Below are 15,917 nucleotides of genomic sequence, written 5' to 3' on the forward strand. Positions count from 1 at the left end.
ATATATATATATATATAATATATATATATATATATATATATATATATATATATATATATATATATATATATATATATATATATATATATATATATATATATATATATATATATATATATATATATATATATATATATATACATGTTTGTGTGTGTGGAGGAATATATATATATATATATATATATATATATATATATGTGGAACATAGTTCTGTATATGTGCGGGTTGATTCATAAAGTTTCTAAATACTTTTCCATTTTTTAAATAAAGAAATGTTTAGCTTACTGTGATGTTTTGAGAAAAGTGACCCCCCAAGAAAAGAAATCTACCCCCCCTCTTAACAGCGCATCACAGCCTAACAAGTGTGACAAGGGACATCAGCTGGAAGCCATTCTATTTAGGTTTATTAAGTGTTACATTATTAGCTGTAGTTTTTAAGGTAATCCATAATTATAAAAAACTACACATGCTGTTAAAACAATATAATACAATATTTATAGTTTCTTAAAAAGTCCAGTCTTAGCTTTTGCAACTTGTGCCTTGCGTTCACTTATTCTTTTAACCAAATGAATGACAAATTCATTTTTAAAATAGGATTTTTTTTACATGTCACACCAATGGTGTACAGAAATCTGGGAGAGAAGGAATGGTGGTGGATTTTAGCTTCTCATCAATCAGTTTTATTTGGTTCAAGTTCAAACCCACACTGACTCTGAACATCTCATGCAGCAACTGGACCTTGAAAATGGTTGAGGGCATTATTCATCAACAGGAAAAGTGACATCACTGCACAACAGGAGATGCAAAAGGTCGAATGGGGTGCTCAGGCTCACAGTACCAATAAAACACATCCAGTGCTCAGTAGGGTATTTGGTAATTGTAATGCAGTGGAGCATCATGAGGACGAATGGTACAGAAGAGGCTCATTGCGCTTGTTTTTTGCTCAGTTCTGAAATTTGGGGCCTTTGCTCAACCCAACAAATCCCAGTTCCGCTGTGATTGCTGTTGTTTCTGTGACTGCTTACTCTCAAAGACCATCAGCAGTGTTGGTGTTTCACTGAGACGCCTCCAGCCCTATGAGTCCAGGAATTCAAAGCAGTAACTGTCACATTTACCCAGCCAGGATCACTGTTTACCTGAATCCCATTAAAAAAAGGAAAACATGACTTCAGAAACACTGGCATCACAATCATTTGCATTTTCTTGCAGAGCTGATCTATAATATCTCCTGAGAAAAAGAGAATTTTTCAAGCATTGCATACATTTTTAATGTCTCTGTCTGATAACAACAGCAAACAATAGAAAAGAAAAGAAAACAAACTAAATAAGTAGAATGGGCAGGGCGAACTTCAGCCACGCCAATTTATAGGCAAAAGGGCAACAAGGGGTAACAAGGAAGATCTCTTTGGCTTCTCCACATTCAATGTTCTCATCAACCATTTCATGACTTCTTGCTAAAACAGGACACCAGTGAAATCTGATTCAACTTCCACAAGACCACTTCCCTTACAACCTGATAAAACTGAAAATCCTTGAATTTGTAACATAGAAAATAAATATATATATATATGTTTACTTGCAGGTAAAACAGGTCAAAGAAGTAACAGAAAAAAGAATTTAACTCTTCTCAGCCCTTTCAAAAAGGTCTATCCACCCTCACAGAAACGTTAAGAAAATGGATGGTCTACCAAAGCTGTGAACTCCACCAAAAGCACTGATAGCTCGACTCCTCCCATGACCAATCACACAAAGAAAAGTCAAGGCAGATGGTATGGAAAGTTACATAGGTGGATTCAAAGTACAAATGTAAGCTTTTAAGTTCTGTGCCCCTAAAAATAACAAAGTCTCGGATGGAAACAGGCAGCTTTGTCTTTACTTCTCACAATAAAAAAACACCAGCAAAGAAAGCAGTCGATGCGTCTTCTGTCTGCCTGCAGGGACAATCGCATCCATGACTTGTGTCAAAGCGATGAACCAACTATGTCATCGGCTTCATCCGGCCAACCTGCTGCTAATTCAGTTGAGCAAATAACTATGATCTTCCAAATTCTGTGAAAAAGTCTCAGTCGTACAGTTGAGCCACCAGCGTGGTCTTGGTATTAGTGTCTTGTGGACTATGCATGCAAGATTTTTGATCAAAACATGCCATCATGCAAGTCATTTTTATGCATTGAACAAGCACATTATTTATGTATTTGTTTGGAAATCTTTCTGAGTAAATGTAAGCCCTTGGCCCAAGTTGACTCCAAAATAAACAGACCTTTTTTGTTGGTGTGAAACATAAAGAAACATAAGGATCAATAAATAGACAAACAAATAAACGTTTCGATGTGTAGGTTACAAATCAGTGGAGGAGTTAAGTGACTGTTGGATACAGTTTTTTTCTTTTTCTTATTTATCAATTGCATTTCTGCTGCTAAAATAAACATTTTCTAGCATTAAATAAAAAAAAGTTGAAACACTTTCTGTCTTTGACTCACCAGTGGACACTGTGTTTGCCCACAGAGGACGCCACTTGCACATCTGTACATTGCAGTGCTCAGTGACACAAAAACTCGCCAGCTGCTTTGAGAGACATTTTTTTAACATGAAGCAGCTCACGTGTTTTACTTTAACAACACTTTCTTCCACGGGAATATGTTCCTTTTCATCCGGGCACTGATTTCTTTTCTTACCATCTCTTTAGATAGAGTCACTTTTCCTTATCTGTAGACGGATGGAAGGAAAGCACCTTTTCCTGGTCTGTTTCCTTTTTGCAAGATCAGCAGTCTAGCTAGAAGAATGTAACACAGTATGCTGATTATATTTGGTTTGACCAAAAGTCCTGGGTTCTCGTGCTTTTACAGACCACGCTGCTTCCTTCTGCATTGATAAAGTCTGTAAACAAAATTATTGGAGACTATTTTTTCAGACTTGCAATGAAATAATCTGTACATCTGTGTGAGTGATATTCCTCCCGCTTTGCATGAGATTACAATTCAATAACCTTTGCTGTTGTTACTGCGGTTGTCTAACATTTAGATTCCCTTATGTCTTTTTGGTTTCTTCCTTTCTCTTTCCTCCCTTCTTTGCCCTCGTTGTTGTCGTCCTGTTTTTCCTTGTCAGGTTTGGTTACGCTTTCATAAGAGGGCAGCGAGGCTGTTGAAGGAGTGCCCTCCTTCTTGTCTTGTTCCTGATTGTTACCGCCATTCTCCATGGTGTTACTGACTGGTTTGCGCTTACAGACAAACCCACGTCGGGCCAAGTAGGAGCGGTACGCCCTCTGGATGATCCTGGCTGACATATCCTCCTGCTTCCGCCTCAGGGTGGTAGTAATTGGCTCATAGGAGACCTTGGAAGGATTCGCTGCAACAAAGCGTTCCTCCATTTGTTGCCTTAGCATGTCCAACTCCCCGCTGTCACCCAGCACACGCTTGGTGAAAGCGAACAAGATGTCCAGGCAGTGGATGCGGTCTCCACTCACCATGGGCATGTCCATGGCGATCAGCTCAATGGTGTTTGGTTTGGGGACGCGGAGCGGGTGTTCAAGTGCATCAGCAAAGTCAGACAGCTTGGAATAGGTGATGAACTGGGACGCATCAGGGTCAAACTTCTCCCAAATTTCATAAAAGGTCTCAAAGTCATCCTCACTGAGCGGGTCAGCGCTCTCCTCTGTGGCCACACTGAAGTTCTCCAAGATGATGGCAATATACATGTTGACCACAATGAGGAATGATATTATGATGTACATTACAAAGAAGAAAATGCCCACTGAGGGGTTGCCACAGTCTCCAGTGGCAGGGGTGCCAGCGTTCTCCAAAAGAGGATCGCAGTCAGGAGGGTAGTTAAGAATGGGCAGGAGCAGGCCGTCCCAGCCAGCGGACGTGGTGATCATGAACAGGATGATCATGCTGTTGCCAAAGGTCTCAAAATTATACATGTCGTCTATTCCAGCCCCGTGTTTTACATAGCCAAAGTTGGACATGCCAAAAATGGAGAAAATGAACATGACTAGGAACAGCAGAAGGCCGATGTTGAACAAGGCAGGAAGTGACATCATGAGGGCAAACAGCAGAGTTCTGATTCCTTTGGCCCCCTTGATGAGACGGAGGATTCTGCCGATTCGGGCCAGACGGATCACCCTGAAGAGAGTCGGCGACACAAAGTATTTCTCTATCAGGTCGGCCAGAAACATCCCTGAAGTTAGGAAGACACAAAAGAGAAAAAGTGTTGAGTTAAGACACAGGAAATGTCCAGAATTCCAAAAATCAGCAGTTTTCTACACAATCTTGGTTTAATCTTGATAGCAGGGGTCACCGACGCTTGGTTGCCTACGAGGACCACTTAAAACCCCCAAAAGGCTTGCTTTAAAAAAATCACAGATTACAATGGAGTTCAATATAATTTTTTACAGTTTCAGTCATGTTTGGAACAAATGGGGAATGAAGCGCACTTCCCGCTAATGCACACCTGCCGCATGCTTCGTTTAAACCAATTGTCCGTTCACACCGAACCCACTGCGTGAGTCAAATTCCAGCTCACCGTCTTCATTTTAACATGCGTCAAAGTTGCTGCTTGACGTTTGTCCAGAAGTGAGTTAATCTGAATCTGTGTGGGAGGAGCTTCTGTCAAAAGCTTTTCTCTACTTTATCATGGAGGACATGGATGATGAGAGATCACATTTATTTAGCCGCTGCTCCTCTGTAACCAGTGGGAGGAGCTTAATAGCAGCAGGGGACACAGTGAAAGAATGTAAAGTAGTAAATTCTGTCATTCCCTGATTCTCTAACTTTGTTCAAATATAATTTTGTTTTTTTTCTTCAAGATGCAAAGTATCAGTGCATTGCAGACTTTTTTCACAAGGCCTCCCACCTACATAGTAAAGGATCAGACAAATAGCAGAGACTAGTTATTAAACTAACAGCATTAAGCTAAATATGTTGCACATAATGCTTAATTTTCATTCACTAGGTGTTAAAAAAACTCAAAAACTTGTTCTGACAAGAAGATTCATGATTTCCTTGGCTTAAAAAATGTTAGAAGTGATTTTTTTTACCACCAATTTAACTAGTGTCCCTCCTGACTTTCAAATGTTTGAGCAGATAAACAGAAAGAAATCCATGTTTCATGTTTATACGGGTTTTGCTTGTCGTTACTGTTGTGTAAATCATTAATTTGAATTATGGAAAATATTTACAATTGATATGTGAGCCATCAATTCATAGTGTTAAAATAATTACTGCTAGTTATTGTTATTAATATAATAGCTATTACTATATTAGTCTGTGGTTTTTTGGGGGTAAATTTGCAGTAGAGAGGTCCAGCGTAACCCTTTGAACTGCTCAGACTGCTCAGCCCTCATCCTCCAAAAGATTGGTGATCCCTGCTTCATAATTCAGTTTACTCATTTTTCTGATATTGTGTTTTGTTTTGATAATAATCCTCTGTGAAACAAAGTCAAATGTCAGATTTTGTTTATGTTTACTTTAGAGTCTAAGCTCATTAATTTTTCCGTTTTGTTAAATGTAATTATTTAAATTATATATAAAGTGTAAGCAGTGAAAAGCTGCTTTGAAGTGTTGCTTACCGGTGAGTTTTGTGGGGCTTCCTTTGTTAAAGTACCACCTGGTGCAGATAATGCTCTATATTGTGTTTACTAAAGCCCAGATCAGCCCTCCCCCTCTATTCTTTGGACTAATAAGACCTACCCACGATTGACAGGATGACCACCACCACGTCAAAGATGTTCCAGCCGTTGGTGAAGTAGTAGTGACGGAGCGCGAAGAGCTTTAGCACAAACTCGCAGGTGAAGACCACGATGAAGATGAAGTTGATCCAGTACAGCACAACCTCGGTTTCATCTGACTGGTCGTCTGTCTCCACCATCATGGTGACCATGTTGAGGCAGATGAGCATCATGATGGAAATATCAAACACCTGCTGGGTCACAAAGTCGAACACCATGCCCTGGATTTTGTTCTGAGGAGAAAATCAAGTCACAGATTGTTGACTGTTATGTCGCCCTCAAAAAACAACAATTTTTGTGTACTGGTACAGAAAGCAACGGGGTTTACTTGTGGCCTGGGTATCGGTTTTTGAGGTTTCTTCGACCCCAGTTTTTTCATTGCGTTGTAGTATTTCTTTTGTTCTTCAGTCATGAAGATGTCCTGACCTCCAAAGTAAAGTGAGAAATACAGTTTGGTTACAATCTGTCCACAGCATTGTATGCTGAAGGAACATTGATTAAAAACATTTCTACATTTGTAAATATATAAAAGTCTAATGTTTCTTATTTATAAGGATCATTATATACTGTTCATTTTAGGACATTCCCAAGTGTCAGTTATCCAGGAAAAAGTCTCTAAACATTTAGTCCCAACTGAAATGACTTTATGCTCTAAACCCAACTGCTTAATCAGGGTATAACTCAAGTGTCACTCGTTCTCATCTGGAGCCCACTACAAAGCACCACAATTCTTATCTTTTTCTTCTGTTGATTGAAGTTATCAATGATGACACCAATGAAGAGGTTCAGGGTGAAGAATGAGCCAAAGATGATGAATATGACGAAATAGATGTACATGTACAAGTTGTCCTCATAGATGGGCTGATCTTCAACCTGAAAAAATGCCGACAATAAAAGTAGTTTGCAACACGTAACAAAAAGGAGTCCAAAATTGCCAGAAATCAGACGTAGGCACCTACGTTTCTAGAATCTATAGCTGCATACATAATGTCCATCCAGCCCTTAAAAGTTGCCTGTTAACAGGTCACAGTATGAGGCAAAGTGTTCAAAATCTTTCTTTTTCAACAAATATTTAATGTCTGAACCACAGATGAAAGCATCTTACCACTTGTAGCAATGCCAGGTATCCTGCTCCCACATTGTCAAAGTTTATCTTGACATTTTTCCATCGGACTTCAGTGAAATTATCGTTTATGAGTGCAAGACACTGCGTTTTGTTGTTCACTACTTCCGGTTGAAACAACTCCTCAGCTGTCTCATTGAAACAGTAATAGTACTTTCCAGCAAACAGGTTGACACCCATGATGCTGAAGATGAGCCAGAAGATGAGGCACACCAGCAGCACATTCATAATGGAGGGAATGGCCCCCACCAAGGCGTTCACCACCACCTGAGGAGAGCAGCCAGGAAACAACAGTCATTTTGCAGTCCTACACCTGCTGCACAGCGCTGTTCACAGGTGAGAACATCAACACACACTCACGTGGAAATGCACATTTTTTTCATCAGGTTTTTCTTTTTTGAACGTCATTAATTTGATTTAAATAAAGTCTATAAGAGTGTAACAACCCTCAGCAGCTAAATAACAAACAACATTACAAACTTCAACTGAGATTTGTTTAAGGAGTTTAGGAATTTCTTTCATTAGATTTGTTTGGTTGGAATCAGCAACCACGACAATAGAGTTTTGTCTTTTCTGTATGCGAGTAATGAGATTTGAACTATCTGATATGTGAGACACACAGTGGAGGATTTGTAGATCAGACACTGCTATCCTTAATGTTTGCATTAGGCAGTCTTGGAGCAAAAATGTTACACCCCCCCCCATATACTGTAAAACTCACAGTGGGGGGGTGGGGGGGGGGGTGGCACACAGCTGGTACATAGTAAAAATGAGTTTTGGACATAGTGAACCTCCGCCACATAAAAAAAAAGGAAACATCACAGTGGGAGAAACCATCAAAAAAACAGTGGGTCTAATTTCTCTTCTGGAGCTCTTCTTCTTTCTCTTTCGGCTTTTCCCATCAGGGGTCGCCACAGCGAATCATCCTTTTCCACCTCACTCTATCATGGACATCTTCTACCCTAACATTAGCCAACTTCATGTCCTCTGTTAAGACATCCATGTATCTCCTCTTTGGCCGTCCTCTTGCCCTCCTGCCAGGCAGCTCCATCTCCAACATCCTTCTACCAATATATCCACTATCCCTCCTCTGAACATGTCCAAACCATCTCAGTCTGGCTTCTCTGACTTTGTCGCTGACACAGGCAACATGAGCCGTCCCTCTGATGTACTCGTTCCTTATCCTGTCTAACCTGGTCACTCCTAAGGAGAACCTCAACATCTTCATCTCCGCTACCTCCATCTCAGCCTCTTGTCTCTGTCTCACTGCTACCGTCTCTAACCCATAGAGCAGAGCTGGTCTCACCACTGTCTTGTACACCTTTCCTTTGAGTCTTGCTGGCACTCTTCTGTCACACAACACTCCTGACACTTTCCTCCAACCGCTCCAACCTGCCTGCACTCGCCTCTTCACCTCTTTTCCACAATCCCCATCACACTGAACTATTGACCCCAAGTACTTAAACTCCTGCACCTTCTTCACCTCAGTCCCCTGTAACCTAACGCTTCTACCTTGATCCCTCTCGTTCAGACACATGTATTCTGTCTTACTACGACTGACCTTCATACCTCTTCTTTCCAGAGCAAACCTCCACCTCTCTAGCTGTTCCTCCACCTGCTCTCTACTCTCACTGCAAATTACAATGTCATCCGCAAACATCATTGTCCAGGGAGATTCCTGTCTTACCTCGTCTGTCAGCCTGTCCATCAGCATAGCAAACAAAAAAGGACTCAAAGCTGATCCTTGGTGTAGTCCCACCTCCACCTTGAACTCCTCTGTCTGACCTACAGCACATCTCACCACCGTCATATTTCTCTCATACATGTCCTGAACTACTCTGACATACTTTTCTGCCACTCCAGACGACCTCATACAGTACCACAGCTCCTCCCTCGGCACCCTGTCATACGCCTTCTCTAAATCTACGAACACACAATGCAGCTCCTTCTGACCTTCTCTGTACTTTTCCATCAACATTCTCAAAGCAAAAATGGCATCAGTGGTGCTCTTACGGGGCATGAAACCATACTGCTGCTCACAAATCTCCACCTTCTTCCTAAGCCTGGCTTCCACTACTCTTTCCCACAGCTTCATTGTGTGGCTCATCAACTTTATTCCTCTATAGTTGCTGCAGTTCTGCGTGTCACCCTTGTTCTTAAAGATTGGGACCAGAACGCTTCTCCTCCATTCCTCAGGCATCTTCTCACTCTCTAAAATCCTATTGAACAACCTCGTTAGAAATTCCACTGCTGTCTCTCCTAAGCACTTCCATACCTCCACAGGTACGTCATCAGGACCAACGGCCTTTCCGCTCTTCATCCTTTTCAGAGCCTTCCTAACCTCATCCTTTCCAATCTCTGCTACTTCCTGCTCCACAACAACCACATCTTCCTCCCTTCTTTCCCTGTCATTTTCCTCGTTCATCAGCTCCTCAAAATACTCCTTCCATCTTTTCTGTACACTCTCCTGGGTTGTTAGCACCTTTCCATCTCTGTCCTTAATCACCCTTATCTGTTGCACGTCCTTCCCATCTCTGTCTCTCTGTCTGGCTAGCCTGTACAAGTCCTTCTCTCCTTCCTTTGTGTCTAACCTGTCATATAGCTCATCGTAAGCTTTCTGTTTGGCCTTTGCCACCTCTCTCTTCACTCTACGCTGCGCTTCCTTGTACTCCTGTCTACCTTCCTCAGTCCTTTCTACATCCCACTTCCTTTTAGCCAACCTCTTCCTCTGGACGCATTCCTGTACTTCCTCATTCCACCACCAAGTCTCTTTACCGTCTTTCCTCTTTCCAGATGACACACCTAGCACCTTCCTACCTGTTTCCCTGATAATCTCTGCTGTAGTTTCCCAGTCCTCTGGAAGCTCATCCTGACCACCCAGGACCTGCCTCAACTTCTGCCTAAATTCCTCACAAGTTTCTTCATTCTGTAGCTTCCACCACTTGGTCTTCTTTTCTGTTTTCCCTCTCTTTTTCTTCCTGACCTCCAGAGTTATCTTACACACCACCATGCGGTGCTGTCTGGCTACACTCTCTCCTACCACCACTTTGCAGTCATTAACCTCTCTCAAATGACCTCGTCTACATAGGATGTAGTCCACCTGAGTACTCCTACCTCCACTTCTGTATGTCACTCTATGTTCCTCTCTCTTCTGGAAGTAAGTGTTGACTACAGCCATTTCCATCCTCTTCGCAAAGTCCACCACCATCTGTCCCTCCAGATTCCTTTCCTTCACACCAAACCTGCCCATCACCTCCTCATCACCTCTGTTGCCCTCACCAACATGCCCATTAAAGTCTGCTCCAATAACAACTCTCTCTCCTCTGGGAAAACTCTCTATGACCTCATCCAACTCACTCCAGAATCTCTCCTTCACTTCTAACTCACAGCCAACCTGTGGCGCATACCCACTGACTACATTCACCATCACCCCTTCGATTTCTAACTTTAAGCTCATCATCCTGTCTGAGACTCTTTTCACCTCTAGAACACTGTTTACAAACTCCCCCTTCAGAATCACACCTACCCCGTTTCTCTTCCTATCAGCACCATGATAGAACAGTTTGTATCCTCCTCCAATACTACGTGCCTTGCTGCCCTTCCACCTTGTCTCCTGCACACACAGTACATCTACCTTCCTTCTCTCCATCATGTCTGCCAGCTCTCTGCCTTTCCCTGTCATTGTGCCAACGTTAAGAGTCCCTATTCTCAAACCTATGTTCCTGCCTTTTCCCTTCTCTCTCTGGCCACGGACCCTTCTGCCTCCCCTCTTTCTTCCACCAACAGTAGTCAAATTTCCACCGACACCCTGTAGGTTAACAGCATCGGTGGCGGTCGTTGTTAACCCGGGCCTCGACCGATCCGGTATGTCTAAAGTGTTGTGGATGATTCGCATGGTTATTTTGGCAATTTTTACGCCGGATGCCCTTCCTGACGCAACCCTCTCTATTTATCCGGGCTTGGGACCGGCACAGAGGCAACTGGCTTGCAACCCCTGTGGCTAGATTAATTTCTCTTCTGGAGCTAAATTAAAATAAAAAAAAATCCACAAATGAAACTTGGCTGAGATATCTAAAGGAAGTTTTGAAATCATTATGGGATGGCTGCGAGACCTAAAGGCTTGCTAGCCACTTTTTGGCAAAGTGTGAAATTTGGTGATTTTCATTTTTTGCACAAGGGAAAAGAAAACTTTTCTTCAAAAAGCTTTACAAAGATTTCACACATAAGTCCACAACCACAACCGAAGTTTTGTTGACCTTTGACCTTGGGAAGATGCTGCCATCTTGAGTTTTCCAGACCAGGGTTTTTTTACTGCCTGGGTTTTTACATTTATAAATTTTAAACGGCTTTAGCGTGGTGAGATTTCAAAAGCGTTTCCTTGTTGCTCACACTGTTTTATCTGAATATTGTTGAACAAAACAAGATGGCGTAGGATATGAACTTATAATGAATGTAGGTAACAAAAACTAAGTTGCCAGGGAATTATAAAAATGTACTTTTGCCAATTCTTCTAAACGTTACATAAATTTGTTTGTCACCTCTGGGCAACCGAAAAACAAAAGGGTTGCTATGGAGATGAAACCAAAAGCAAAGTCACCATTTTGAACAAAGTGTTTTGTTATGAAGTGGTCCAGCTGTGTGAGCAGGGTGGCAGAGACAGAAGGGGAGACTAAAGGGCATTTAGTCAGCGCGGGCAGGTCAAAGGGGGTCGGTGAGGGGGGGCAGCACCTGCGGTGCCATACAGCTCTGCTTGCGGCTTCTGTTTTAAATTGTAACTTTATAATTTAGCAATGAAATGTTGACATTTTAATTTATTTAGTTTAGACGGGCGAGATTGCTGTTTCAAGTAGATATTTACTCAGTTGTATTTGCATGTTATCAGTTGTATTGTAAAATTTTCTCCGTTCAAATGAACAATTACAAATGTGTTCCACTTTTAAAATATTGTTACACTCCTATTAAACTCATCCAGACACTGTTACTGATTGTACAAATATGTCTGTCACAGCAGGCATATACCATGTGAAGTAATTTATGTTTTTTTACTATAGAAATACACCCTTCAAATAAAATAAATGTGCATTTTTCCACACAAGCACCATGGAAACAAAAATTAATTAAAGTTATATAGACAAGCATTACACATCAAAATTCCTTATTATATTGTGGTGTTCTGTTTAAAATGCAATACTGCCACAATGCATCTACATGATAACTTTATATTTTTGCAAAACAGTGATCATGATATCATGGTGATGAGAATCACCAAGGAACGATGAGCAAGGATGGCAAGGGGAAGGGAGTATGCAACCAGAAGTTTGTTGGTCTTCCAGTGTGACAATGCCAAAGCCAAACCGATAGGATCAGGGGTAGTCGAGGCAGAGCATAAGTCTGAAAATGCTAAGCCTACAGACAGGCAAGTCGGATTTGTTTTTCCTTTGTGTTGCAACAACAAGAGGCTGATCCAAACCATCACGCGTTTGAGTGGAAGTCAACTGGTTCTAGAGCCGTTAAAGCTGAACTAATACCTACTGCAAGAACAATGCAAAGTACAGTGAGAACTAACAAAGCTTTTTGTTTTTGGTCCACAGGATGCCTCATAGATGTTTTTGGGATATTAAAGGAGAGCCTCTACAGGATGCATGTTTAGAGTGAAAGTTCACACCAGCCTCTCTGTTGTTTTTAGCTAGCAAACAAAAGCGCCAAGTTTTTTTTGTAATGTGGTGCATCTTTTCCTGAAAAATTTTGCCAAGATAGGGGTTCTTTTTTTTGTCATTTGTCAGTGCTAGAAACTGTAATATATAATAGTCTTATAATATATGAAATGAAATGTGATCAGTCAAATCAGATGCATCTCGACCATCTGAAATGATCTGCATCCATGCAAAAAGAAAAAAGTATTTCCTGCTTTCAGCGAGTTAGTTGAAACTTCTCAGAAAGATTTGGATTTTTCATTTTTCCAACTCTAACATGCGTTGATCTTTTTTTGTTGTTGTCATGCAAAAGGACCAGCTGCCTGGTGTCTGGGGTCTTACCCTCATGCCTTCAAAACGTGACAGGGCCCTGAGGGGTCTCAAGGCCCTCAGTGTCCTGAGTGATTTAATGGGGCCTAGATCGGAGTAACCCAAAGCATTAGCTATAAGGGTGACTATAGACACCTACACAGATAGAGACAGAAGGAGAATGAAAGACAGAAGCAAAGGAAGAGAGGACCCACACAGTTAGATGGGAAATAGAGAGAAACGGGGACCCTATATCAGCTGAAAACAGCTGAACGGATATAGACATATGTGAACAGAAGTAGTTTCTTTATATGTAAGAAGGTTTTCTTGACATGAAAGTAAACAATAATAGGGCTTATTACAGCATACAGAGATCAACAAAGTTCACTCAAAGGTTTTTTTTTTCTTTTATGTGTTTGTTCGTGTTTGGTTTAGTTTGGCAAGCCAGTCTATCTTGATAACCAGCTTAACAGCACAGTGAGCACACCTGGAAAGAAACTTATGGTTGACACAGTGAAAGGAAGAGAAGATAGTCAAACAAAGGGATAAATTAGAGGAGAGATGTGTTCACAAACACTAAATCAATGTGACACAATAATATACACACAGTACACAGTACGAAACAGTACGATTTCCACACCAGAGGGCATTATACTTAAAGAGGAAGGAGAAAACGCAGGAGGTTGAGGACAACTTTCAGGGTTAGAAGAGAGGATAACCTGTGAAAGTAGGAGCCCCACCAAAGCACACAAACCTTACCCTGGACCCCCAAACACCGACCTCAGTCCCTCTCCACAGCTGTACAATGTCTCTCTTAAATTAAAGAGACACATTTATAGGAACCTGCTGTAAGAGAGAGGACAAGTAGTATTAGGCTGGAGGAACGAATTTCTCCACAGAATATTTAAATGACCTTCTCTCTGAAGGATTGTCAGGGAGAACTTGGAACTCTTCAGGGCTGACTACATTAGGAAAATCAGTCATTGAAAAATTTAGCAAAATACAGTTTAAACAATTTCAACAGTTAAATAAAGACATGATTCATAATTCAGCACTTTACTTGTCTACTTGAGTTTAAAAAGAATAAATCTGAGAGGTCTCACATGGGCGCTGTAAAGGATTTACAAACCGATACATTCACAGCCTCTTCGAGGGTTAAAATCATTCTGTGTTGTTGCATTTTTGAAATGTTTGAAAAGTAGATTGTTGACTTGAAAAGTTTTGAGCTTGAAGTTTTTAAGCTTTCAATGTACTGCACCATGACGAGTCATTTTAAAGGGCCTATATCATGCTAAATAAACATTTTAAGCATATAAGTGTAACATAATGTTAATTTCTCACAAAAACAACCCCAAAGCTGTATTTTGATCCGTTTACGCATGTCTGAGAATTCCTCCAAAAACCTGCGCTGAGCACCAGCCCCTCCCAAACCACAAAAGCGAGCGGGTTCTCACATTAAGACGTTTCAAAGTGTGGAACAGCCCCTTCCAAAAAGAGTCTGCACTGCCAGCCCCGACCCCAGGCTAACACACACACCCATTTTCTCTGTGGAGCTAGCTGTGATCAGCTAAACACTTTCCTTTATATGCACGTCACGCACATCCATCTTTCGAAAAGTTTGGATGTTGTTTGTTTTTGTGGGTGAAACACAGACACGCTGCCGAGGCTGGCTCCAGGTTGACATAATCAAATGAGGGGGCACCCAAAAGGAGAGGAAGGCGGGGCCTCAGAGATCGAATCGTCTTACTTCCTGGTAGGAAAATGAGCTGTGAAAATAACTTATATGGTTCTTTAGTGTGCCAAAGGTAATCTATTATCATACATATGGATGTAGTTTACTCTGAAAGATTTAAGAAAAGCATGATAATAGGCCCTTTAAGCACCGTCTAAAATAATACACTTGAACTTGAAGAAACATAAAAGTGAAAAAAATGTTCCTAACTTCTCGTCATTCTGGTGTATCAGATTTTATGTTGAAAAAAAGAGGGACAGTGATCACACTATCTGGGCTTGGCAGAAAGAAGAAGCTCTTTAATGGAGGCATCCAGATTTCTATAAGAAGTGATGAGAAAATCTCTGACTTGTGGTGCCAGCAGGCACTAAGGTGTGACAGTGAGGCACTTGGTGTCCACTCAAGATCTCCATCTCAATGACCAACACCACTGTTCCAAAGGTTCAAAAAGTTCTCTTTGGGGTGTTTTCATACATGGGGATTTGAGGAGTCTACATAAATAAAATGTTTATGGACACATGAATCCGTTTTTCTGGAAAAGGAGGGGCATGAAAGCACCAGCTGACCAGTTTTGAAGTCCAACATTTATCCCCATCAAAAAAAAAAAAATCAAATTTGAGCAAGTCAGTTAGCTGGAAATGTTTTCATTTGATTGTGACTTAGGCTCTTTTTGATTGTTTTAGTGTACATCAAGTAAAAACTAAAAGCAAGCCAGCCTGCATGAGCAACTTTCATATATGCAAATAAAATAAAGGGGAGAATGATTCTTTTGCTACTATGCAATTATGCAACAGCAGGAAGCACTGGATCTCCTCGTCCTGCATCCTCACATCAGTGATTTGTGGTTTGAACATACTTATGAAAGTAAAGGTGGTCAACGAAGTGTGCACAGAAAGGGACTCACAAAACCTAATACATTTGATGCAGGGTACCTGAAATGAATACATTTCATGTACTTTAAGTTTACTAGTGGGACCTTATTAACTAAGCGTTTGTAAAGCTACACAATTCACAAAGCTACAGGTCAGAAGGGGGTTACTGCATATGGACCACCGAGAGCCATTCGAAGTTGCATTAACAGGATTTAAAGCAGGTCAAAGTGGGAGGACTTCCACTTTCTGTACCTCTACCTCGGTTATAAAACTTTAGTTCAACAAAATAAAAGATACCTCTACAATAAAAGACCAAAACGTGAAAGAAATTACAATAAAGGAACTAAGGAAGTAAGTTAAAAAAGAGTTGAAAAATCCTAGTACTGTGTGGGTCATTTACAAGGCATTTTCAAAGAGGACTGCTATCATGTCTCAAGAAATGCTTAAGTATAGTAAAATTATA

At 41.0% G+C, this 15,917-nt stretch overlaps 1 protein-coding gene across 5 annotated transcripts in view; it reads right to left on the bottom strand.

Annotated features, from left to right (window-relative positions):
* Positions 1-657: 657 nt before the first annotated feature.
* scn8ab (sodium channel, voltage gated, type VIII, alpha subunit b) overlaps positions 658-15,917 on the bottom strand; it is a 53,448-nt gene continuing 38,188 nt past the window's right edge. For all 5 annotated transcript variants that reach the window (XM_078946797.1, XM_078946794.1, XM_078946798.1 and 2 more), the window contains exons 22-28: positions 12,884-13,006; positions 6,831-7,115; positions 6,685-6,738; positions 6,461-6,598; positions 6,054-6,158; positions 5,688-5,958; positions 658-4,176 (exon numbers count right to left, since the gene is read on the bottom strand). In XM_078946797.1, the coding sequence (XP_078802923.1) occupies positions 3,011-4,176; positions 5,688-5,958; positions 6,054-6,158; positions 6,461-6,598; positions 6,685-6,738; positions 6,831-7,115; positions 12,884-13,006 (2,142 nt within the window). In that variant the 3' untranslated portion in view covers positions 658-3,010. The remainder of the gene's footprint in view (positions 4,177-5,687; positions 5,959-6,053; positions 6,159-6,460; positions 6,599-6,684; positions 6,739-6,830; positions 7,116-12,883; positions 13,007-15,917) is intronic.

Source organism: Oryzias latipes, chromosome 5, assembly GCF_053564925.1.
Source record: "Oryzias latipes strain Hd-rR chromosome 5, Olatipes_Hd-rR_3.1".
In the NCBI taxonomy this organism is placed as follows: Eukaryota; Metazoa; Chordata; class Actinopteri; order Beloniformes; family Adrianichthyidae; genus Oryzias; species Oryzias latipes.